The sequence below is a fragment of the Conger conger genome, chromosome 5 (genome assembly GCF_963514075.1).
Source record: "Conger conger chromosome 5, fConCon1.1, whole genome shotgun sequence".
Lineage (NCBI taxonomy): Eukaryota > Metazoa > Chordata > Actinopteri > Anguilliformes > Congridae > Conger > Conger conger.
This window is the reverse complement of record NC_083764.1, coordinates 5038008-5063340: the sequence shown is the minus strand read 5'-3', so window position 1 is coordinate 5063340 and position 25333 is coordinate 5038008. Positions and strand designations below refer to the sequence as shown.

The following is a 25333-nucleotide window of genomic DNA, read 5'->3' as shown; positions in this document are numbered from 1 at the left end:
ATTATATTCTACTTAAAGGTTTTCTTTTGGCTATAACTAACTGATTGTCAAAGAGAGTCTGGTTGTGCAGGCCTATAACTTGAACTGTTAAACTGTTTTCATTTTGTTGAGTTCCCAGTAAGCGCTATCGATCTTATCTCGGCCTGTCTATCCATCGCTGCGAGCAGCACTCTCTCGCGACGCTTGTAATTTGACTGATAGTCAAATCACCTGTCGTGGATTTCCCTAGGTCTATTTCCCGTCCACAAGGTGCTAAAAAGGCGGGGCAGGGTACCGCCCACGGTATAAAGGCGAAGAATCCCATTCCAAGGCAGCCAATCGCCGCACTCAACCCAGAGCGATTCACTGAAGTACGGCGATTGCCTTCCATCCACTCCCCTCTCACATACCGCAAAAACGGGCCAGCGCCGAAAGCGTTAAAGCAGCCGAGTGAATTTGGTTGAAAGGCGCCTCCCTTTTGATGTGGTGGTGCTTTAAATAGCAGGTGTTTAATATTGGGAGCATATATCCAGTCTGTTTTAACGCAGTGAGCAGTCCGCACACACAATGTCAGCTACCGGCACGGAGACGACCGCCCAGCTCCCTCCTCCCGCGGGGAGGGTTTTCTTCCAGGCTGCTCCCGGGGGTGGAGGCTGCGCGGGCACCGGTCCGGTGCCGCGGGATGACCCGGTCCAGAAGAAACAGGGCAAAGTCACCGTGAAATACGACAGAAAGGAACTGAGGAAAAGGCTAATCCTAGAAGAGTGGATCATCGAGCAACTTAGCGAGCTGTACGACTGCGAGGTAAGACGTCGGTTGCTGCGCCGGTGCGCCCGCGTCCGTTTTAGCCAACTAGTTTGACTTGACCCGGCTGGTTTGCGTGTTACTGCTGCAGATTGTGTGTGTACGTGTGCATGGGGTTGAGAATAAACGAGCGCATAGCTGACTTGATCCCTCGTTCATGTGACAATGATGCATTACATGGGTTACCTGTGACGTCTGGCGACTGGATGCAAAATTTCAAACGGCTGTTTTGTGCTAAACCGACATATGCTGCCTTATTGTGCACAACCCCCCCCCCACCCCCACTCCCACCTCCTCCTCCTCCAAAAAAGAGGAAAACCCTGTCTAGACCATAAAATAGCCCTGATGTGTTTTGCTTCAAAGGGTTTAGCATGCACGGTGGCTTTTGTGCCGTGAAAGTAGGTGTCTATTCGGAGGACCGCCGTAGCGACTGTAGGACGATGCTCGTCTTTTGTCTCGTTCGGTCGGCAATGCAGCATCAGTTCAGCGAAGTCAGGATCCTGATAGGCGCTAGACGAGCGGGTAGACCTACTTCTATGCAATTCCGTGTCTGTTCGTCGTCTCCCAACGATTAACGGTTTGCCGTGCATGCTGCATTGGCGGATATTGTGTCAGGGGATATATTGGCGTTGGAAAATGCACATTTGTTACCTGGAGTTTATGCAACGTGAAGCATTTATTGTCCGCTTGAATTGTCGCCCATACTTTGCCTTTGGCTTGGCAAGGCTGCACCGTTTTAATGGATTTCTTCTTTTGATATTTATATTGCTGTTTTTCTTTCTTTGCATTTTCAGAAATGTATCATCTCTGAAAATTGTTGCGACCTTGCATGAGTCTAACCTAACGTGACCCATAATTTTACCCAAAAATCAGATTGAATCTCCTATTTTAATATTAAACACGATTTCCACAGATTTAGATGCACCAGAGATTGACTGACTGAAATGATACATTTGTTAAAATGGCTCTTTCTATTCTCGGATCTGGAGCGATGTTAGGTCAGTTTTAGCCTCCATTCATTGATTTAATTAGAGGGCAACGCTACGGATGCAGAACCACGACTGGCAGGCTGCTTTGGCATAATGGGCACTCGTCCTCCCGGGAGTGTGGTTGCAGCATTTGCCCGTTTTTTTTTTTGTTTTTTTTGCTCTGAAGAGGTGCAGTGCTGGCCAGACCATGATGGTCAAACATGCTTAGAATTTTAAGATTTTTTTATGTATGTATTTATTTATTTTCACTTCTGTGTGTCAAATTCTGCATGACTGACAGAGATTGAGCGGATGGGGGGATGGGCGGCCTGGATCGGACTCGATATGCTAATGAACCCACGCCAGCCAATCCCGTGACTTCTCTTTGACCTCCATTCTCTTGGTGAGAATTTCTACAGACGCGCCGCCAGTGCGCAGACGCAGCCGTCTGTTTAAGCCGCGGACTGGCGTGCGTTTGACAGCCGCCTCGCTGAGAGACTTCCCCGGCAATTACGTTCATTGAGCGGGTTAGTTGATTGAAAAAAGATCGGGTGGAGGCTGTTGTATGAGGGAGGAGAGAGGAGTTGCACGCAATGTCAAAACGAGTTGTTCATCCCTGGCATTTGGAGGCATCGATCACTTGTCTCAGTGGGTCAGACAAGAATAAGCAATTTTCTTTTTTTCTTTTTTTTGAAAAGTAGACATCAAAACCGTACGAGGGAGGTGCCTCGCGCAAGAACCCGCAAGGGAAGGAGGGTCACGCGGTTGCGCACATCACTTTGAGAGCGCGCGAACTGGGGACGGGGACACCTGCTTTCTCCCCCTGTCAGCACCCATGATTTGCGTTCTCAGATGTCATGCGCGCTTCTGCTCCCGAGATGACAGGCTCTTAAACGGCATAAGAGAGTGGAACGCGAAATAAATGGAACATAAAAAACTTTAAAAGATTCTGCCTAGGGGTAAGATGTGTAAAATGGGACTGGCTGTTCAAAGAGTTCTTATTGATAGTCTATGGTCGTACAAATCCTCATTTTAACAGGCTGATGCTAGGATGGGAATTAAGGCTTTTGGTACGCTCAATCTCTTCTAGTTCTTAGGCTTCACCATGCGCATCTTAAGGGAGTTGTATTTTTTGGAAAATAATTCGGAAAACGGTTTAGTTGACGATGGTCTGTAGCTTTGCTGCATAGTGCGTTGTAGTGCTTCTTATTCACCTGTGGCAAACCCGCAACAGCCAGGTGGTAACCACATCTGCCTTCACTTCACAAGGTCATGTGACTTTACAGCAGGAAGTCTGTACGCCAGCTGTGTCCCACGCCAATCTCCATCCCCCCCCTCTCCACTCTCACTCAACTGCACATGGTTCCTGTTAGCACCTACCTGCCAGGCCTGTGTCGGAGAGGTGGAGAATTCATGGGGGAAGGGCAAGCCTGTCGGTGGCATTGTGTTTTTACGGCAGTGCAGTCTGGATGATGTGTGAAGTGGATCTGGGTTAGCATTAGCCTGTTAACGGTTCCCTGAAAAACTGAGTTTAATGGGCGGGTATGGAAACGACCGACCACCCCTTTGCCGGTCTGGATGTTGGGAGGGTGGGGATGGGGGCGAGGGTGGGGGTCAGCGAGAGATTATCTCTGTCCACCCCCCAGGTTTGTGCGAAGCTGTGTCCTTCACCGTCATGTGGAGAAAGATCTGCTCCAGCCTGTCGCTTAGTGGCTAAGGTACGTGACTGGGACCCAGAAGGTTGGCGGTTCGAGCCCCAGTGTAGGCGCGACACACAGCTGTTGGGGCCCTTGAGGAAGGAAGCCCTTAACCCCACATTGCTCCGGGGGGGGGGGATTGTCCCTTGCTTAGTCTAATCAACTGTAAGTCGCTTTGGATGGAAGCGTCAGCTAAATTACTGTAATGTAATGCTCCATTTTGGCACGATGTGGAGCACCGTGGTGAGTTTGCGGTACCCGAAAATCGATTACCCCCCCCCCCCCTCCCTCTCGGCTGCCGGGAAGCCAGCAGAGCCTGCCTGGACGGTCAGACAGGCTGATGGACAGACGGACACGAGGCGTGCTGACTCAGCAGGGCCTGCCTTAAGGTCAGTCAGATCGGTTTCATGTTTAAATCTGATCCCAGGCCGGCTCTCCAGCAGCCCAACATCGGCCCAGCTTCCCCGGAGCCCGTACTGTACTCCCTTAAACACAGAGAGCGTTCATTAGAGAGGTCTCCCTTTCAGATAACCTCATTGGCAGGGCTGCTATGGCAAAGCTGAGACCGAGCGGCAGGGTGAATGCGTTTACCATCCTCCCCCACCGCGCTGTAGTGTCGGGGGCCAAACTCTGGCCCCTGAAACTGCTGAATTTCACATGTTTGTTCCCCCGGGTGTGGCCCTTTTAAACAAACCCGGCATTTGCATATTAATTAACAAACTGTGCTGAAGCGATTAAGACATCGCAGTACTTAATTCATCCGTTTTCAGTTAGCGCCATTGAACACCGTGAGATTTCACGCGTAGCTAAATTGTAATAGCCATTTCTTGGGGGGGGGGTGCTCACTGGGGTAATTTGGAGCCTGAAGGGTAGAAATTTTCCCCTTTCAGCCACGTTTTCCTAGATCCGAGTGTCCGTTTTGCTCCGGGATTTAAAGAACGTTTTGTCGACGTTAACCTTCACTCTGTGATCGAGGGGTTTAATGTGGAATTCCAAATTCCGAATCCCAGGATTGGGAATGGGAAGGCTGTGTGGTGGTGGTGGTGATGATGATGATGCTGATGGTGATGGTGGTGGTGGTGGTGTTTGTCGGGGTGGAGGGGAAGGTGGTGGTGTTTGTCGGGTGGAGGTGCTCTGGTCCCAATCTCCTGTGCTGGGGAGCCGGGAGTGTGTTTCTACTCCAGTGAGCCTGCGTATCCAACGGAGGAAGCCAAGCATGACTCAAAACTGACCACACACACACACACACACACACACGCACACACACAATCACTATGTATACGCGCACACACCGTATACATACACCACAGACACACACTGTATACACACCACCCATTGTGTACCCACACCATACACACACGCACACAATCACTATGTATACACAAACGCACTGCATACACGCATGCGCACACACGTATACACACACCACACACACACACACGACCATAGACACACACTGTATACACACACCACTCATTGTGTATGCACACCATACATACACACACACACGCCACATACTATGTACCCACACTGACCACTCACCCACTCGCTATGTATACAAACACAGCACACACTATGCACACACTGTGTACACACCATACACATACACACCACACACTGTGTACACACCATACACATACACACACCACACACTGTGTACACACCATACACATACATGCACACACACACAGGAACTACTCTGAAAATAAAGCCTCTTCATTTGAGAAAGGCCTCAGATGGTTATTGACTCACTCGCGGTGGCTCCTGCATCTGGTCGATGTCTGCCGGGCTGATTTGCATTCTGGGAGCAATATTGCCACAAGGCTGCATCGTTCTGTGGAAGAAGTTAAAGGGGGAGGGGTGCCAGTCGTTCCTGCCCCAGCCCCAGGGTTCCACTGCCCTCTGCCACGCTGTTGCCAGGGCGATTGTAGGGACTGCACAACGCTGGGTTCTGTGCAAGGGTGTAGCCCCTCCCCCTCCCTGTGTGTGTGTGTGTGTGTGTGTGTGTGTGTGTGTGTGTGCCCCTGGGGTACGTGTGGTGTGTGTGGTGTGTGTGGTGTGTGTGGTGTGTGTGTGTGTGTGTGTGTGTGTGTGTGTGTGTGTGTGAGTGTGTGTGAGTGTGTGTGAGTGTGTGTGAGTGTGTGTGTGTGTGAGTGTGTGTGAGTGTGTGTGAGTGTGCCCCTGGGGTACGTGTGGTGTGTGTGTGTGTGTGTGTGTGCCTCTGTGGTGTGTGTGTGTGTGTGTGTGTGTGTGTGTGTGTGTGTGTGTGTGCGGGGTGTGTGTGTCTGTGTGTGTGTGTGTGTGTGTGTGTGTGTGTGCCCCTGGGGTACGTGTGGTGTGTGTGTGTGACTGTGAGTGTGTGTGTGTGCGGGGTGTGTGTGTGCCTCTGTGGTGTGTGTGTGCGCCCCTGGGGTACGTGTGGTGTGTGTGTGTGTGTGTGTGTGTGTGTGTGTGTGTGTGTGTGTGTGTGTGTGTCTCTCTCTCTCTGGAGTATGGGTCTGCGCATGGAGGTCTGTTCTCTGGACTGGAAGAACCGCAGCAGCTGTGGGCCATTTCTGCTCCTCAAACATGCATGTTGCCTCTCTCCACTCTCCTCTCTCCACCACTCTCTCTCTCTCTCTCTCTCCTCTTCCTCACTCTCATTCCCTCTCTCGCTCTGATTCTCTCCCTCTTCCGCTCTCCTCTCGCACTCTCTCTCCCTCGCTCTGATTCTCTCTGTTCCTTTTACTCTCCTCAGCGTTTCCTTCTCTTGCTTGCTCTCTCTCCCTGTCTGTTATAAATGTTTTTTTCTGTAAATTATGGTAATGTGGACCATGTGAATGCTTGATGATGCTCTGATGTGAACGCTGTGATATAAATATTTTTAGAGTTTTGCGTTACTTTAGACATGTTTTTTTTTTCCCCTTCCACTGCCATATGAGAATGATAGTAAATTATTTTACTATTGAAGAAAACAACAGATGGTCAAAATCAAGGGAATGTTAAGTCTGTTAAATCACTCTTGCGCTATCTGGCTCTCTCTCTCTCTCGCTCTCTCTCTCGCTCTCGCTCTCTTGCTCTCTCGCTCTCTCGCTCTCTCTCTCGCTCTCTGTCTTGATTTCCATAACTCAGCCCTCAAACTAAAATAATGACCGTGTTTCTTTCCCATGGGGGGGGGGGAGTGAGTGTGTTGGGGTTTGTTTGGTGGCGTAGCGTAGCGTAGCGTAGCGTAGCGTAGCACCTGCAGTCGCAGGCTCAGGGGACGCTCCTGGCTCGCTGTCGGTGCTTGCCGTTCCTGAACCCTTAACGAACCCCGAGCCCAGGCGACGGAACAGGGATGCGGGACGGGTGGCCGCGATCCGAGCTTCCAGAACGTTCTCCGATCTGCCCGTCAGCCGGGGGGGACGTGCAACGTGCAGTAAAGACGGGGGAGTCCGCTCTGCGCGACGCCCTGTGAAAGGCAGCCCGCGGCGCTGGAGGTACGGGAAACCAGGCCCCGCTTTGCCTTTCAAAGCAGGGTAACTCCCCAGCCTCTCCGATGGACATACGCTTTTATTTTTGTGTCTGATGGGTAGATCATAACATTTCTATAGGGCTTTTTCCAGGCACTCAAAAGTTCTTTACACTGCTGAGGGAGGCGCCCACCTGGGTGATGCACGGCTGCCATTTTGCACCAGAATGCTCACCGCACATCAGCTGAGATGGAGAGGGAGAGAACAATGCTTTGCCAATTGAATTGGGGGATGATTAGGTGGCAGGTTGACAGTCCCAGGGATGGGAATTTAGCCAGGACACTGGGGAACCCCCTGCTCTATGCGAAGAGTGTCATGGGATCTGTAAAAAAGGGATCACTTGCACCTGAAACGTCATAGAAGTGTGTGTGTGTGTGTGTGTGTGTGTGTGTGTGTGTGTGTGTGTGTGAGAGACACCTCTTGTTACTTTGCAGGGCAGTGCCTTACATAGTTGCACGTTGCACACTCCTGCTTGCATTTCTACCTTCAATCCCTGCGCCCGGCTGGGTGTTTACAGAGGTGATTCACCGTAAGTCATTTGGCTCCAGGCTACAGCAGCAGTGTGTGCTGTAATGGCGTCTCATTAAAACTGAGGCTTCCTGCTGACTTCCATCCCAGGGCTAATTGCATATGTGTGAATTCTCAGGCCAGAGCCTTTGAGCCCAGCGGTTTTAAACATCACATCCCCCCCCCCCCCCTCTCTATCCCAGGGTTAATGACATGGCACTAAGACCATGCTGACATCACCGCACTCTCAGAAATAAAGTGGCAGTGGAGGTACATTTTTGTTCTTCAAGGATGCAGTAATGAAAATAATAAGTAAGTAATTTTCTCTTTGAGTACAAATGAGTGCATTTTCCAAGCAGAACGGGACAAATTACTTATACATATTTCTGGCTCAGGGTACAGTTTTGTGTTCCTGTAGGGTACTGCCCCAGGGACAAGCATTTGTACCTTTTTAGGCACTTTTCACACCTTTATTTCTGAGAGTGTGTCCTGGTAGAATACTCAACATAACCATGATGTCACCGGTTACAGACACTGAAGATGATTGGTGGATACTACTACCCTGTTTGTCCCTGTTGCGAACCAGGAATTGTAGCCAGAACCAATGATTGACAGTGTTTTTATTTATTTTATTTAACCAACATGCATTGTGATTGGTCAGTCTACTTACTGTATTTCCCGGGCTGTCCTGTGGCAGTTGTGCGTTCCCTGGTGCGACTCCTGCCTCAGGCTGTGTAGGGAGGCGCGCAGGTCATGTAGTCCGTAATGTGGGGAGACTCAGGGCACCGGATGGGAGCACTGCTTACCCAGCTGGCAGAGGGCCACGACGGGTGCCCAGCTGCCAGGAAGTGTCCGCACGAAGGGAGCCACACACACTGTGTGTGTGTGTGTGTGCGTGTGTGGGGAAGAATCTGTTTTTGTGAGTGAGCGACTTCAGACTTCAGAACCGATGAATGGATGATGGACTGGTGAGTGGTTGAGACGCAAATTCATCACAGACTCACGGTACATTTTCTTTTCAACCAACTGAAAACTAGGTGTAGGCTACTTATTTGTTGTTTCTTCTGGCTACTTACTGGGAGATCTGTTTTTGTGAAGCATGCACATTTTGCCAGTCCAGGACTAGTTGTTGTACTTTCCTGTACTAAACATTTAGCCTACTTGTTTTTTTTTTTTTTTTAAGACCCAAGTCCTCCAGCGCCTTCATCAGACGTTCAGCAGTGCTGGTCCTACAGACCTCAGAGCTGATTACAGGCCTGAGATGATTACCCAACCGCCCATGATTTACTGGAGAATTCATCTGTGGATAATATCCTGCACCATGAACACTGGAAAAATCCTGTTTCGATATGCAAACGGCTGCTTAGAAATGAAATTATTATTATATATCACCGGGTCATAGTTTAAGAGTTTCCAATTGGTTCATTCTTCTGTACCATACATAGACTTAAACAATCTTACATTTCTTAAACTGACACGTGACTTCATGACTTATTACAACTTTAATGACATTGGTAATAAACAGTTTATAAGCACAATAAACTGTTATTCTACAATACATCAGGCTTATTCTACAATTAACCTCATATGAGGGGTAGTGCCACAATGATAACTTGTTTTTAAAAGAGTAATCATAAAAGCAGTGATATTTGAAACCCCCCTCCCCCTCCCCTGACCTTGGCGTCCATGGCGATGTCACAGAGAAAGAGGTGTTGTGTTTGCTGTTCTGTGGACCCTGGCATTAATCACGGGTCTGACATGGCAGCCAGCGTGTTTTAAATCGTGAGTGGATTCGGGTGGAAGCAGATTAGACACGGGCTTAATGGTTATGTCTACATGCGAGACAGATGGCAGATGTTTTTGTTGATTTTGTTTGTTTTTTTTCTTCTGTAGATTTAGATGGAGGTGAGCTGTAGTCTGACACCCGTGGTCTGTGCCAGTGTGTTTACTGCCGCTGTTTATGCGGAACGCGTCCGGGAATGACTGAGGGGAAAGTCATGGCTCTACGCCAGCTTTCCGTGTTTGTCCCGATCCGGTGTTCTCGGCGTTCCCGTTCGCTGATGTTTTAAAGCGACGGTCCCACCCCTGGAGGAGGCGATGGGGCACACTGCCAGATCGGGACCGTTGCGTGAAACGAAAGCGGTTTAAATCCTGCCAGAAATGTTTCCGGGAGATTTTCCAAAGAGTTTTGCTTGTTTTTTGGGTTTTTTAGATTTGAAGGCTCGCGTGGTTTGGTTTAGCTGGTTCAGTTTGCTGGCATTGCGTAGTCTTTTTCATGGTAGCATTGTTGTTTTTTCTAATTGGATGAATGAAAAGTAAGATCTGAAAATATGAATGAAGAATCCCACAAATGGGACGAACACAGTTGTACAGATATAGTGGTGAAAGAAACAGTCTGAAGAGCCCATGTTCAGTGCTCATGAAGGTAGTCGTATGCTTGAGAAAAGCAATTCAGCTCTAAATGGAACCACAATAATGTATCACATATGAACCTAAATTCTGTGCAAATGACTCATGCTATGTAGAACCAGTCGCGTTTTTCACTTCATCAGCCAATCAACCAATTTGGTCTCCAGAGACCAGGTAGGAGTTAACTGTCAATCTGCCCCATTAATGATGTACTGTGTATCATTGAAGTCCAGCAGACTCTGCAGCTATCTATGACTGGGCATGATGCATGTTTAGTTTTATATTAATGGCATTTTGGCAGATGCTCTTATCCAGAGCGACATACAGTTGATTAGACCAAGTAGGAGACAATCCTCCCATGGATAGGGTTAAGGGCCTTGCTCAAGGGCCCAACGGCTGTTATTGTGGCTACACCGGGGATCGAACCAGCAACCTTGCGGGTCCCGGTTAGGTACCTTAACCACTACACTACAGGCCATCATCCTTTTATTTCCTCACCTTGTGAAATGTTGCAGTGTCTGTGTCCGTGCACACGTGTAGAGTGCGTGTGCGTGTGTGTTTCCCTATCCCCCTCTCTCACCGTGTGTGTGTGTGTGTGTGTGTTTTTCCCTATCCCCCTCTCTCACCGTGTGTGTGTGTGTGTGTGTGTGTTTCCCTATCCCCCTCTCTCACCGTGTGTGTGTGTCTATTTGTGTAGAGTGCGTGTGTGTGCGTCTCGTCCTCCCCCCCTCTCCCCATGTGTATGTTTCCCCATCCCCCTCTCTCCCTGTGTGTGTGTGTGTGTGCGTGTGTGTGTGTGTTTCCCTATCCCCCTCTCTCACCGTGTGTGTGTGTGTGTTTCCCTATCCCCCTCTCTCACCGTGTGTATGTTTCCCCATCCCCCTCTCTCCCTGTGTGTGTGTGTGTGTGTGTGTGTGTGTGTGTGTGTGTGTGTGTGTGTGTCCGTCCATCCCCCTCTCCGTGTGTGGGTGTGTGAGTGTGTGTGAGAGTGAGTCCATCCCCCCCCCCCCCTCCCCCCCCCTCTGCCCGTGCGTGCCACAGCGCCTCCTGTAGACCGTGAGTAATCGCGCTGCTGACCCACTTTCCGGCCCGTTCCCCCTCCGGCTGGGAATGAGACGCCGCTCGCGTTCCCCAGAACCGCCAATCCCGCCAATCCCGCCGGAGCGGCTCTGCCCACGCCCACGCTCCCACAATGCAGCGCTTCCGCGGGAGCCGACCTGCATCTGTCGCAGCGCGAGGGCGTGAGCGCGTTGACACGCCAGATGTCATTAGGGCCTGCATTACAGCCTGTGTCCGCAGTGATTCTGCACAACATGTCCGCTCATCTGGTCTGACTGGGCGCAGTGTGTTGACCGTTTCATACAGACGTGCGCGGGGCTTCCCCGATGCGTTACTGAAGCTGCGTCGGTGCCGTGCTTCAGGGAGGCGTAGTTCCCGCACTTGGGGCACACACCCACCGCCACCCGTTCGGCAGGTATGGCCGGTGACTAATTGGTGTCGGTGCTTGCCGAATCTTTGGGTCGGTACCCGCTTTCGGGCTGTGACGGGCCTTGAGGCGAGACCCCGAGATTTACACTCCCGTGCCGCACACAAGTATAACTTTGTGTTTGAAAGACTTGAAAGAAGCAAAAAAATGAAAAGAGATACTGCTGTCATCAGGCACATCTTTGTGACATCCTTTATCTGGATCCTGTGGCCCAGAAGTAGAATGATTCATCTCATTAACATTCAGCCCCCCAAATCCTTTCAGGACGCACCCGTGTGGAACCGCTGCTGGAGCGGACACAATGGGGCGTGCGATAAGCGAAGCCCCTGGAGTGCCAGGTCTTCACTCCCCAGTTATTCCCTCATTTTATCTGGAAGTTTGAGGGTTTGTGCTCCCTAACATCCCTTCTTATGTAACAGTCACTTTAAAAGTCGCTGTTCAGACGGGCGTATGAAGATGTCTTTTGCGGAGTGAGAATGATCCTCAGACAGGATCTATTTTTGAGTGCAGATGACAAACGAGCACTGAGAGAAGGAGAGAGAGAGGGGAAGAGAGGGGGGAGAGGGAGAAAAATCTCCTGACTTCACGTCAGTCTTCACTGCTGAGGATAAAAAGCATAAATTAACTACAAATCTATAATTAAAGCTAACCCCCCCCCTTCCCCAGATCAACAGGGAACATCACTGACCTTACAAATCATGGGCTTTATGCAATCATGTAACTTCTCAGAGGTAAAGTTTGGCATATTAAAATGACCAATTTTTATCTTCAGCAGTAAAATTTTTTAATTTAATTTAATTTTTTTAATTTTCTTTTTTAATGAATGACTGTGATTTGAACCAATCATATTACTGTAGAGATCTCTAGCCTCGCCCGTTGTTGCGTGATTGGTTAATGAAGCCTCTCTGTCTGTAATTATGTTCCATATTCTGTGGTTGTGTTCTCTGTTCTGAGATGCAGCAGTAACATGTGCACACCTCTCTTCTTGTTCTGTTCTTTTCAGGCACTCTTTCTTTCCTTCCTCATTTTTAATATGTCTTCCTCATGACCTGGTTAACGGCTGAGTGACTCCATTTCCTCGCCATCTGCCCCGTTCCGGTTACAGGTGTATGAACTGCAGGCTCTCGGAGAGCGTCTCCTGCTCGCTTGGTTTCGCCCGTTCTCTTTCCGTCTATTGCTGCGACCTGGTGATGGATGATTTTACGGTCCAGCTACACGGAATTGTAGGTTTTCCTTTGGGCATTTGGCCCTTTTTTGCGATTTTTTTCGGATCAGGAATGAACAAGCTGTGGCCAGATGGTTGGCATGTTCGTGCGGATTTAGAGCGTGTGTGTATGACTGTTGTGGGTCCGCAGTCATATTATGGGCGACAAAGTTCAACACGGACCGGAGAGCGACGCTTTTCTGTCCTGTGACCTTGACAGGAAATGACATCACAAGGTCATGTGACGTGGCACACCCAATCCTGAGAGGATGTTTGCATGTTAATCTCTAGTCCTCTGGATTTTGCATCTCATTGACTTCCAGTACACGCTACTTGCGTAAAAACCAGTGGAAACTGTTGTGCGTAAGTGTGTGGGGTACCCCACGTGTGTTGTGTATCAGCATGGGTCTACATGTACACCTGACTGTGCCTCACCTCTGCCAATTCACCCTGGCCTGTGTGCTGGAACGCATCAGTGCGTGTTTTTAAATTATCGCCTATGCATTAGCCGCATAATAAAGGCTTTTTAAGGCATCTGAATCAAGGGTGCCATGCCATCCTTATGTCATTCTCATCACTGTTGTTCCAAAGAACACCCTTTTTGGATTTTGTCTCGGAAGATAAAAGCTTTTCTCTGTTTTTCTCCAGTGGAAAGCACTTTCACTTTAACGGCAGATCACCTCAGGGCTTTCACGCAGAGTGAAATAAATGTGCAGTTCCTGGGCTTTTGTTACAGTTTAATGTAAAGTCCATCATGTCGACAACATTAACTGGTCTATGCATCAGCCGAGTGTCAGTTTGAGTCGCTATTGTATGTGAGGAACATTTTAAATGAATGAAAATGCGTTATCTTTAACCTCGGTAATGGGTATTATTGATGGTGACTAATGCAGTGGTATTTTGACATTATACTTGTGTATGTAATGACTGCATTATGTACCGGAAGTGAAGCTGCCTTGACATCTGCTTTCAACACTGAGGAACTGGTGCCTGTCAGATCATTCATTAACGCATGCAATTACTTGTTCATAGCTGTGAAATAAGCATGGTGTCCTGTTCATCATTTCAAGGATATTTTCACGTTTGGATTGCTTTTTACTTCCAAAGTAAGATGCAATTTTGCGAAACTACACAATTCCATTTTGTGCTGTCAACGCGTCGTCATCCTTAAACACAGTTGTAATGTTGTAAAGTGTGACTTTTAAAAACGGAGCAGCGATTTTGATATTGACTTTTGAAATTCCAAACCCAAATCACAGAAATTAGTCTCACGGGAACTCCTTGCTTCAGTGGCATTAGTGCAAAGCCTTCTGGGATATCGCCCCTAGCTTTGGTAGCGGCTTCAGACCGGTTTATTGCAGTTTCATTCTTCGCCAGCCCGTCTGTTTATGACATCAGAGACTGCGCAGTCATTGCAGTGTGTCCAGTGTGTCAGCTGCGCAGTTCTGTCTCAGGCCTGTGGCTCCCGGTTCCTCAGCTGCGCAGTTCTGTCTCAGGCCTGTGGCTCCCGGTTCCTCAGCTGCGCAGTTCTGTCTCAGGCCTGTGGCTCCAGGTCCCTCAGCTGCGCAGTTCTATCTCAGGCCTGTGGCTCCAGGTCCCTCAGCTGCGCAGTTCTGTCTCAGGCCTGTGGCTCCAGGTTCTTCAGCTGCGCAGTTCTGTCTCAGGCCTGTGGCTCCCGGTTCCTCAGCTGCGCAGTCCTGTCTCAGGCCTGTGGCCCCAGGTCCTTCAGCTGCGCAGTTCTGTCTCAGGCCTGTGGCCCCAGGTCCCTCAGCTGCGCAGTTCTGTCTTGGGCCTGTGGCTCCAGGCTCCTCAGCTGCGCAGTTCTGTCTCAGGCCTGTGGCCCCAGGTCCTTCAGCTGCCCAGTTCTGTCTCAGGCCTGTGGCCCCAGGTTCCTCAGCTGCGCAGTTCTGTCTCAGGCCTGTGGCTCCAGGTTCCTCAGCTGCGCAGTTCTGTCTCAGGCCTGTGGCTCCAGGTTCCTCAGCTGCGCAGTTCTGTCTCAGGCCTGTGGCTCGTGCGCTTCAGCCCTTCTGTATGGTTTGGAAGCATCGAAGCTTTTAAATCTCAGGCCATAATTCCCTTGAGGCAATGCAAATATTAAACAAATTGCCTCGGGAGTTCTTTCCAGACGCAGTGAGCGCTGGGATATTGGGCTGGGTTGGACCGGGTCGTCACGCTTCGTTTAACATGCAGAATTCGCCGTGCTTGAGAACCTCAGGCTCTGTCTGCAGATGCAGATTCAATGGGTTCAGTTTGCCCCAGATCATCTTTAATGCCCTGCTCCACTTGCCCGTCTGTCCATCTGACCTAATAAATCAGGGGCTGTGCTGGGGTCCCCAGCCCTGGTCCTGGAGAGCCACAGGGTCTGCTGGGGTCCCTAGCCCTGGTCCTGGAGAGCCGCAGGGTGTGCTAGGTTCCCTAGCCCTGGTCCTGGAGAGCCGCAGGGTGTGCTGGGGTCCTCACTCCTGGTCCTGGAGAGCCACAGGGTCTGCTGGGGTCCCTAACCCTGGTCCTCGAGAGCCACAGAGTCGACTTGTTTTTGCTGTTACTCCGCAACCTATTTGAACAATTAAAGCTGTGGATTACACAGTTTACTCGCCTTGCTTTGTTTCTTTGGTCTGGATTGCTAGCTGATTAAAACAAACAAACAAACAAACAAACAAAAATGCAGGCCTTAAAGCCCTTATCTCATCAATGCCCATCAGTCCACAAAAGTCTCATCTTTGAGCTCATGTGGTAGTTGAGAATGAATCCTAGCGCGGTTCGATTGAACCGATCATAAACCGTATTGCCGTTAGTTTGAACCCCGCCTTGCTCTCCTGCACCCGGGGCTTCCACGGGAAGCGTAGCTGTCAATCAACACCTCGTTTAGGTACCCTGCGGCGTCAGTGGTGTGAGTGCTTGAGCCGTACGGGGAGGTTCCTATAGACTGGGAGTATCGATTCCACAGGCTCTTAAACGGGAAGAACTGCGTTAAAGACTTTTCACAAAGCTCTCGCTGCTTTCCCCGGGCCGTAATGAAAAGTGTGTTAAGTGTTTTAAGAGTCTCTCCGGTTTGGGATGAGCAGGGAGGCCGATCTTTCCGAGACCAATCGGAGCTCAATTAAATTTCACTCCCCAAGAGGGGGGGCGTTGATGGAACGTTGATGTCACGGGATGATTTTAAGAACCCGATCTCTTGACCTTTTAATCTGATTAAAGGTCTTTTCTTATAAAAAGGCGCCATGAAATTCATCACGGGGGCAATTACGGGCGACTCCCGTGCAGTTAATTACCGGAGCTGATCCTGTTCTGCCACCCTGACTGACGTCAGAATTAGCAGCTTTCACAGGGCTTCTGTAGGGTTGCGCATTTTTATACTGAAAGTGAAAATGAACGACTAAAATAATCTAATGGACTGAAAATGATGCCTTTATATTAGTTAGAAACGGTGGTGTGGTGTGGGGGTAGGCGAAGATTAGAATATGACTATAATACTGTACTTCATAGAAAATGACTTCACTTGGCAGCCCTTTGAACAGAATGGAGAAATGGGTGCTCATTTCTAAAATGGTGAATTAATCCTGTATCCGTTGTGCTTGTGTCTGGGTTTTTGTGCATTAATTCAGCAGAAATTGCCCATGATGCACCACTCTATCACAGCGATGTCTACCCGCCCAACCCTCCCGTACACGTTCTCCTGATGGTAAAATCCTTTTCCCCCTGCGGCGATGAGCTATTCATAACCTCCCGATTCGCGAGGCTCGTGTGGTTTCAGAAAGCTCTTGTTCGGTCCGTGTCGTGGCAGGCCTTCTCCGGGGTGAGACGGGTGTCTCCTGGCACGTTTGGAGCTTCGTAGAGCGGGGAGAGAGAGCTTTGTTTCTGTTGGGGGAGCGTGCGCGTGGGGGCGCCCGGGTGATGCCTGAACCTCGCCGGCGTGCTGTGTAAAGTCAGGGAGAATAAAGGAGCGGGTTTGACAGACCTCTGCAGGTCTGAGGTGCAGTAGTGCCTGCTCCAGGGAGCTTGGCGTGTAATGGCTCTCCTGCACACAGACTCCTCTCCTCCCTCTGAGAGGTCTCTGTGCTCCGTACACAGCCCCATTAACTGTGGATGATCCTACAACTCCGACCATTATGTTCTTTTTTGCCATTTTGGTATCTTTGTTTTGCTCTGCTTTGGTCCATGGGGGGGGGGCTGTAGTGCTGAAGACAAATTTTGGGCGATTGTGTCCTTCAATAACTAGCATCTGGTTGAGGGGCATTATGTTTTTAAAAAATAATTTTTTAAAATCCTGCTCCTTAAATGAATAAAGGTCATCTTGTATGAGTTGGGTTCACAAGTTGATCGGAGTGATTCATATTATCCCCCTCTTAGTGTGTTGGGTAGAATGTGGACATGCATTATGGGGGGAAACGATACTATTTTCATAGTAGTGTGGTCCTTAATATCGTTAATTTTATACTTTGTGGGCTCAGCACCCAGCCTGATTCAATATATTGAGTGGAGCACATTTCTTATCATAATTACATGGGGTGTTTAACATTCTCATCTATGCAACCGCACTGCAAATGCATCCTTCTAAAGATCGCTGTGTAACCATTGTAACCATTCTTTCCATGTACTGTACATGATGTTTTATTGATTTTGTCTGGGACCTTTGGTTCATATATTATTAGTCAATTGCATCACCCGCCCCCCCAGTCCTCTTCTGCCATCTTAATGCCATCTTTTGATAATAAATGCTAATAAATGCACGGACATAAGCCTCTTTCGCTGTGGAAATGTCAGCAGAGCCTAGCAGCAATGCGCTCCAGAAACCACAGGCTTTCTGGGACATTAAAATGGCAGCCTTCCTTAATTAATTAGGTTCTCCCGCAAGTTCTTCTGAAGGATGATCATGACATCACTCTTACTGGCAGCACTTCCTTGGGAGCAAGTGCGGTGGACGGTTCAATGGATTGGTGTCACTGGCCTTTAATTAGAATGTCTGGTTCCTGCTTGAGACTCTGTAATGGAGTTTGTGATCTCATTCGCTGAAAGTCTTTCTTTTTTTTTTTCCCCTGGCCTTCTAGGAGGAGGAGATGCCCGAGGTGGAGATCGACATCGACGACCTCCTGGAGGTGAACGGCGAGGATGAGAGGGCCGTGAAACTGCAGGTGAGCTCACCTGGGCGAGACTCACCTGTTGGGGGATGGATGTGGTCAAAGTGATTCTGGACCGGGGATGGGGACAGCGTGCAACCTATAGCCACAGACACAAACATCTCACGCAATCAAATTGTGCTCCAAAACAAAAGTTTTGCACTTGAGTTTAAAATTAAACCACACTGTAGAGTACTTACTGTAGCTGGCTCTAAAAGCTGTGTATTGTACCTGACAGTGAAGCTGGGAGCGGTAGTTCTCGACGTTGGAATGTGGCAGGATTGCTTGATCGGCTCAACTATTACCATATAATAAAACACCCAGCTCAACATGCTACCTTTTTTCTTTTTTCTTTCTATTGTTAAACCTCCACTAGTGGGTTGAGCTGAAGGTTGGCATGTTGTTGTTTAAACGTGTTCCCTTTAACTCACGTGTTTTTGTTTTCACATTCGCCCTGTTAGCGTACGGCACGAGGGTGATTTTCTTTTTACTTTTTACTTTTCGCATTCCTTATTTCCGGTTATTCTGCCTCGTCATTCTGACTCACTTAGATTCCTTAGACTAGCTGACATTCGGTCAGAAAAACAGCTGAACCTCTTGACTTGGCTGATTTTATATATTTGCATTTACAAGCTGGTGTACAGGTCTACCTATAAAGTGGTCACTGAGTGTATAATATTGTTGTTTGTTGTCTGGTTATTTGGTTGGTCGAAACCATGCTAGATTAGGAACATCTGAGCTGGGCCTTTCTGCACAGCCAAGTATAAGCAGAAGGAAATTAACATCACATCCTGTGTAGTGCAGAATGCAATGGCTGCATCTCTTAAAATGGTGACACGTTTCCTTGTCTTGCCTCCCCAATTTAAAGCGTTTCACCTTCATATTAAACCCTCTGGATTATAGACCCTTCTGTACGGAGTTGTGTGTTTACATTTGAGGGGGAGAAGTGTTTCGTTGTCATTCTGACCCTTCCGTAAAGGTTATTAATTATTTTCTCTCCTCTCCTCAGGAGTCCCTGACAGACTGCTTCAAACCCACAGACGTGAGTATTATTCTGCTCGTAACTACGCCTGCGTTCGTCTTTCCCTGACTGACACCGTCTGACACTGTGTCTCTGTGTCGTCTGCTCCTGCTTTTGTTTCAGTGTTTAATTATTCTGTGCCCGTCTGGGTGACCTGACTGGACTGCTGAGCTAGGTGTCAATCATCCCGTCGCCCGTCGCTCTGAAGTGGTTAAACGCACTATGGAATCCACTTCGTGTAATGCCGCGGTCTCTGTTATGACGGATAGGCGGTTGACAGCCACAACACAATGGAGGCATGCCGTGAGCCCTTCAAAGTGGAATGATGTTTTATTAATGAAAATATTTGCAAGTTAAGAAACAATGCAAGTGAGAAACAATAAGTCAAAGCTGATTGGCGTTTAAATCCAAGCCAACGGATTAACTAAATATCTGGTTCAACAGGAGTGGAATAAGCCCTGCCTGTCTTCCAATGGGCCCTGACCCCAGTCTGGAAACTTAAGGGTCCAGGCAGTGTCTGTGTTAAATAGTGGCTAATAGTTGGCATTTATATAGCGCCTTTATCCAAAGTGCTGTACAATAGATGCTTCTCATTCATTCATTCACACACACACACACACGCACTCACACACCATCAGCGATTGGCAGCCGTGAAAGGCACCAACCAGCTCATCAGGAGCATTTGGGGTTTTGGTGTCCTGCCCACACCGCAGGTGGAATCGAACCGACTACCAGACGAGTGCTCTTACCTCCTGAGCCAATGTCGCCCCACATTACTACAGTTTATGCAAAATGTCTGCGTCATTGTGCACTTTTCTTCTTCCCTCTCCTTGTTTTTGGGGCCCTCTGTGCCGATCCCTGGGGTCTCTCACCACTAGGGGGCGGAGTAACTCTCTTTTAACCCCGCTCAGCCAGGGCTGAAGTGGAGCGTGTTTGTTTAGTCGGCAGAAATGCCAGTGCACCTTTAGGGGAAGGATGTTCGGAGGGCGAAGCCCCCCCCCGCTGAACAGCTCTCAGCATAGAGAGAGAACCAGAGAAGAAGAGCGCTGTGGCAGGGCTGAGTGACTCTGGGGTAGGGTGGGGGGAAACCAGCTGACTTGTTCTTCCTTGGTTCCAGTTTTTTATAGTCTTACCTCACGTGACGACCGGCACCGTGTCTCTTGGCGAACGTGTACACGACCGTAGAAGTGGTGCGGATCGATGTTACCCTATCAGCAGCTCAGACAGTGGGGCACGGGTCACTAGGTTTTCCGTCGCTGTCACCATGGTTACAGCCAGGGCACGCTTCTTTGGTGTTTCGGGGGGGATCAGGGGGATCTCAGTGGAAACGGGTGGCTGAATTCGGAGATTCCCATTTTCTCCCAATTTGCAGACCACTTGTGCCCTATCTATTCCAATTAGTGTTAGCTGGGCATACAGCGCTTACGACCCCGTCCCTCAGGGGCCCAGAGGGATCTGGATACTGAGAACAACACGCCATCAAGCGTAGCCTGTGACCGTGATTCCGAGGCGCAGTTGTATGCGGTGATCCTGCTAACCCCTGCCGAGTCCCTCCCTCGGACCGGCGAGCCAATTGGCTCCCGGCGGGACCAGGAATCGAACCCCGGTCCTCGGTGTGCAACTGTAAGGAACTGATGCCGGCATCAAGGTCCTCCGTTACTTTAGCTGTGTGCCACCGCGGCCCTGCCGTGGTGGTTTCTAACCTGTCAGTGAAAGTCTTGAGTGAGGCAGACCTGTCTCAGGAAAGGTCACTTCCCGGAGAATAAGCTGTGTTGTGAAAAGATGTGACCATCTGTATGAGAGGGCTGCTGCTGGTTTGCACCCCTCTCTTTCACAGACTCATCTATGCAAGAGGTGACTTTGTAGTAGTTGATGACAAAGGTAATTCAGATGGCTGGGCTATATTAAATCATTGTTGTTATTTAATGTAGCTTCTTTTTTTAAATGATTTTCTGTGGACTGCACAAGGATAGACTACTTTTTTTTTTTATGCAGTGAGATGTAAATTAAGTCATTTTAAACTGCCATGTTGCTGTGTGGAAATGAAGTGCAGTTTTGCTGCTTGGGGGACTGAGGTGGCCCGGGTGTAGAATCTGTCCCAGGCCGTGGCTGTCGTGTGAGGTAGGCCACGCTGCAGAGAGCGTTCAGCCCAGATGTTCAGAGCTCAGGTCAGTGCCCCCACGCTGACTGTGTGTGTGACACACACACACACACACACACACACACACACACACACACACACAGCCTCTGGGGCCGACAGCCAGACCGTTTTTTCCTGACCCCAATTTGCCCGCGTCAGAACAGAACACAAATTACTCCAGTGCTCACTGATCCACCACTCCTGGAAAAACAAATGTCCTTTACCAACACCGACCTGTAGCCTGTATAGTTACACGCTCCATGTTGTTCTTACTTGTGACGCTGATATTATGCTGTTATTGGCCTGCTGGATAAGGAACACCTACTCGCCAATGGAGAAGAAGAGGTGTGTGTTGTGTAGAGATGTTGTCACAAAGGACACAACTTTGTTCCCTGGGTAGTGATCGTGTAGTTCTTTTTAAAACATTGTTTTGCGAAAGACATCGGTCACTGTGGTTATAAGTATGTAGTATGCGGTCGCTCCTAGAACAGGTGGTGAAGAGGGATGAAGTCTCTCGGGTTTGTTTTGATACGGGACTCCAAGCTCCCGGGCTGTGAGGCGAATGGCAGTTTGAGCCCTGCTGCAGTGCGTGGGAAACCCCAGGGGACCGACACAGAGGCGTCACTCCCCTTTTCTGATCAGAAATAGATGTCTAATTATGCCAGAGCGTCCGTGAATTACAGCCGCTGACCGGCCGCAGAGTGGACCCCTGCTTTTCCCTTTTTTATCCGAGATCGGCGCCCTGCTGACCCGACAGTAAATCACCGGTTCTGTTTTCAGCGCGGTCAGGGAGAGACTGAATATGCGTTTAGCGGAGGCTGCTTTTGGCGGTCATCGGGAGCAGAGATATCCGGTGGGTTTTGGCGAGGCGTGGGGGGGATAATGCGGAGGCCAAGGGATCAGGCCAGGATGCTGGTATTCCGAGAGGGTGCATTGGGAATATCAGCAGTTCTGTTTTACCTGAGGAATGAGTCGTGGACTCAATCTACCTTCTTCTGTCTGGGGTTTAATGCACCAGAGACTGTGTGCAATCACACTGACCACACACAGTCGCATGACTGAGTGCTCGGTCCGATCCCCTCTCCCTGTCGAGGTTTAGGAATGCAGTCAGTGACCGGGCCGAAGTGGGGTTTTGGCAACGCATCAGTCCTGCATGCACACATGCAGATGTGCAGGCATGCGCATGCAGTAACCCTGTTCTCTCGCTCTCTTGCACTCTCTCTCTGTCATGGTCTACCGCTTCTTTTCTCTTTTGTTCTTTTGTCATCCATCACTCGTTCTTTCACAGATCTTCCTGCTTCCCGTCTCATTGTCCCTGCTCATGGATTTAAATCAGTCTGCAGAATCATGGATAGCTATTGTGTTGGCAGCAGTACACACACGCACACACACACACACACACACGCGCACACACACACACACACACACACACACACAAACGCTCTGTAACTCTTTAGCTTTTAGCATGTCTGCCGTGGCACATTTCCAGTTCCTGAGCCCCCTCTTCTCCCTAACCCCGCCCTGGATGGCATATTATATAGCGCCTTTATCCAAAGTGCTGTACAATTGATGCTTCTCATTCACCCATTCATACACACACTCACACTCTCACACACTCACACTCTCTCACTCTCACACTCTCACACTCTCACACTCTCACACACTCACACACTCACGGTGAATATTGCTGCCATGCAAGGCCCCGACCAGCTCGTCAGGAGCATTTGGGGGTTAGGTGTCTTGCTCAGGGACACTTTGACACAGCCCGGGTAGGGGATCGAACCGGCAACCCTCCGACTGCCAGACGACTGCTCTTACTGCCTGAGCCATGTCACCCCACTCTCCTCTCCTCCCTAACCCCACTCCCCTCTCCTCTCCTCCCCCTCTCATCTCCTCCCTAACCCCACTCCCCTCTCCTCCCACTCTCCTCTCCTCCCTAACCCCACTCCCCTCTCCTCTCCTCCCCCTCTCCTCTCCTCCCTAACCCCACGCCCCTCTCCTCCCCCTCTCCTCTCCTCCCTAACCCCACTCCCCTCTCCTCTCCTCCCCCTCTCCTCTCCTCCCTAACCCCACTCCCCTCTCCTCTCCTCTCCCTCTCCTCTCCTCCCTAGCCCCGCTCCTCCCCCTCTCCTCCCCGGCTGACCTCCCTGTGTGGCCTCGTGTTGCAGGACTTTGTGAAGGAGCTGCTGGGGCGGATACGCGGGATGAGGAAGCTGAGCGCTCCGCAGAAGAAGCCTCTATAATGGCCGCCGGCGCCCGCCCCACGCTGCCCGCCGTCCCCCCACACCGGCCCCGGGGCCCCACACTGCCCCCGGGGCCCCACCCCCGCGTGCGGGGCCCCCCCCCCCCGCTTCTTTCTTTAACCGTGATCGAGGAAATGTTTGTATTTTAAATGTTACAAAAAAAAGAAAAAAAAAAAAAGAAAATGGCCACTACATGAAGGACGTTTTATTTATTTTCTTTCTCTTAAACTGGTTTTAATTGTTTTAACTGTTTTTTTGTTTTTGCCAGTAGGTCGATATTTAAAGCCTCACACTTTTGGATTTCAGTTTTTTTTTTCTCCCCCGATTAATCTGTTTCTCTGTTTGGTCGAACACACACTGTAACCGCAAGGTGAACGTGTGTTTGCCCAGAGAAAGGGGGGGAAATGAAATCGCCCAGGGGGGCTGTGAATTTTGTTCCAACCAAAATCCTCTTAGTGGCCTCTTACAGCAGTGCGGTTGGCAATCAAGAACACCTTTTCAACCGTGTCGCGACGACCGTTCTTTTGTCTTTCCTCCTGCATATCACTTTGTTTTACCGCGGCAGTATGTAGAAAAACCATTCGTGTAAGAATTCTTGCCCACAGATATCTTTTTTGGGATTCATAAAATGGATCGCTAAAAGATGATGTTCTGTGGGGAAATGTCAGTTCCAGCTACCCTTTTAAATTCACAGTGAAGCCATTAACAAATAAACACAAAATGTCAAAAGATATTTAACTGGGATCGGCTAATGGATGCTTTGTTAGCCTTTCGCCCTCCCTCTAGTGCGCAGATGGCATTACTGCATGAGCTATTCATTTAGTGAGACGGGGGAGGGATAGTCGCTTCCAGTTGTCAGTCTAAACCTGAGACAGTTGAGGTAGCGATCAGTGGCTTAACAATCAGACTAAATCCATTCTACCGCCTTTCACTTGGCTTCTGTTGGGCCCGACAAACCCAGGTTAATAGGTGGTCAGACCGCCTTCGGCTCTTGCTTGGAGTAGTCCAGCGTGTGGCTGCGAAGCCTCTATGATTAGTGCTTTCAAAGTCTCCAGCCTTTCAGTGCGACACAACCACAACCACTGTGTACGTTACCTGTATTATTATTATTATTATTATTATTATTATTTTTAAGTTTAACTGGAACGTAATTTAAGTTGCCATCTTATTCCTGTTCGATGTAGCTATTTCTAGCGAGGTTTTTTTTATTTATGTAGGCTTAAACAACTGTTACTTTATTTAGCTTTTTGTCTGCACTTGACTAAGCACAATTAGCACAAATAAATCTAAGTGATATAGAGTTCACAAGCCTCTATAGCTCCAGACCTCAATCACACCTGTCTTGGGCACTTCAGAATGTTCCGGAAACTATGGGGCTGCTACGCCTGGTGGCAAACAGAATGGAAGAAGCCTGACACCACCCTTGTTTTTTTCGTTTTTAGTTTTCTGTTTTTGATGCGGTTACGTTAAATCTTCAGATTACAAAAATGCTACCAATTTAAATGTCATTTCTGAGGAATTGGTGGTCAATATTGTTTCAGGATACATCTAAAGGCCAGTTACACGCTTGGTGACTGTTGGTTGCGTTGTCTACACCATCTGGTTTTAAGGCAGGAGAAGAAAAAGCAGAAAGTGCCATTTCCTGCACTAAGCCCTGAGTATAAACAAACAGGGGGCATGAAATAAAAGGGTACGCTGGCTAATTTAAGCTAAGAGAAGTGTCTGTCGTTCTCATTACTGTGTCACTGTACATCTGTTTATACTTAGTTACTCAATAACTTTAGGAAACCAGGAGAAATATGGTGCTGTTTTTTGCTTCTTTATTTAACGGATTGTTTTCCCAATACCAGTTATTTCCAGAGTGTACACTGCTCATAGACTGTGTATTGGAAATATAAATAGAGATCTCTTTAATATTTCCTCTGGTAAAAAGAATTCAGGTATGTTCATTTTGTGTATGAAGAGACTTTCAATTCAGGGCTTTGAGTGGTTTTAAAATTGATGTTATAAGTGTTTTGAGAGATGGTAATGTGTGAGTTTTCAAACCGCCTGGATTAAGTGTCACGAAAGGAATATTTAGACCCAGCTTTTTATTTAAACTGCCTTTTCCTTTTTATACCTTATTAAAGAAACTCACAGAGTTCTGCAGGATTTGCTTTTCCGTACATCTGCAAGCGTTTGTTTTTATTTTATAAAAATGTAATATGTGTGGTAATTGAGTTGTTTTGCTGATAATAAAGCAGAATGACACGTCTGTTTTAAATAAA

At 48.9% G+C, this 25333-nt stretch overlaps 1 protein-coding gene across 1 annotated transcript; it reads left to right on the top strand.

Annotated features, from left to right (window-relative positions):
• The first annotated feature begins 319 nt into the window (after nt 1–319).
• On the top strand, nt 320–25333 carry ppp1r14c (protein phosphatase 1, regulatory (inhibitor) subunit 14C). The gene is made up of 4 exons (XM_061242990.1): nt 320–783; nt 17594–17677; nt 18672–18704; nt 22992–25333. The coding sequence occupies exons 1-4, from the start codon at nt 547–549 to the stop codon at nt 23064–23066; spliced, it is 429 nt and encodes a 142-aa protein (XP_061098974.1). The 5' UTR covers nt 320–546; the 3' UTR covers nt 23067–25333.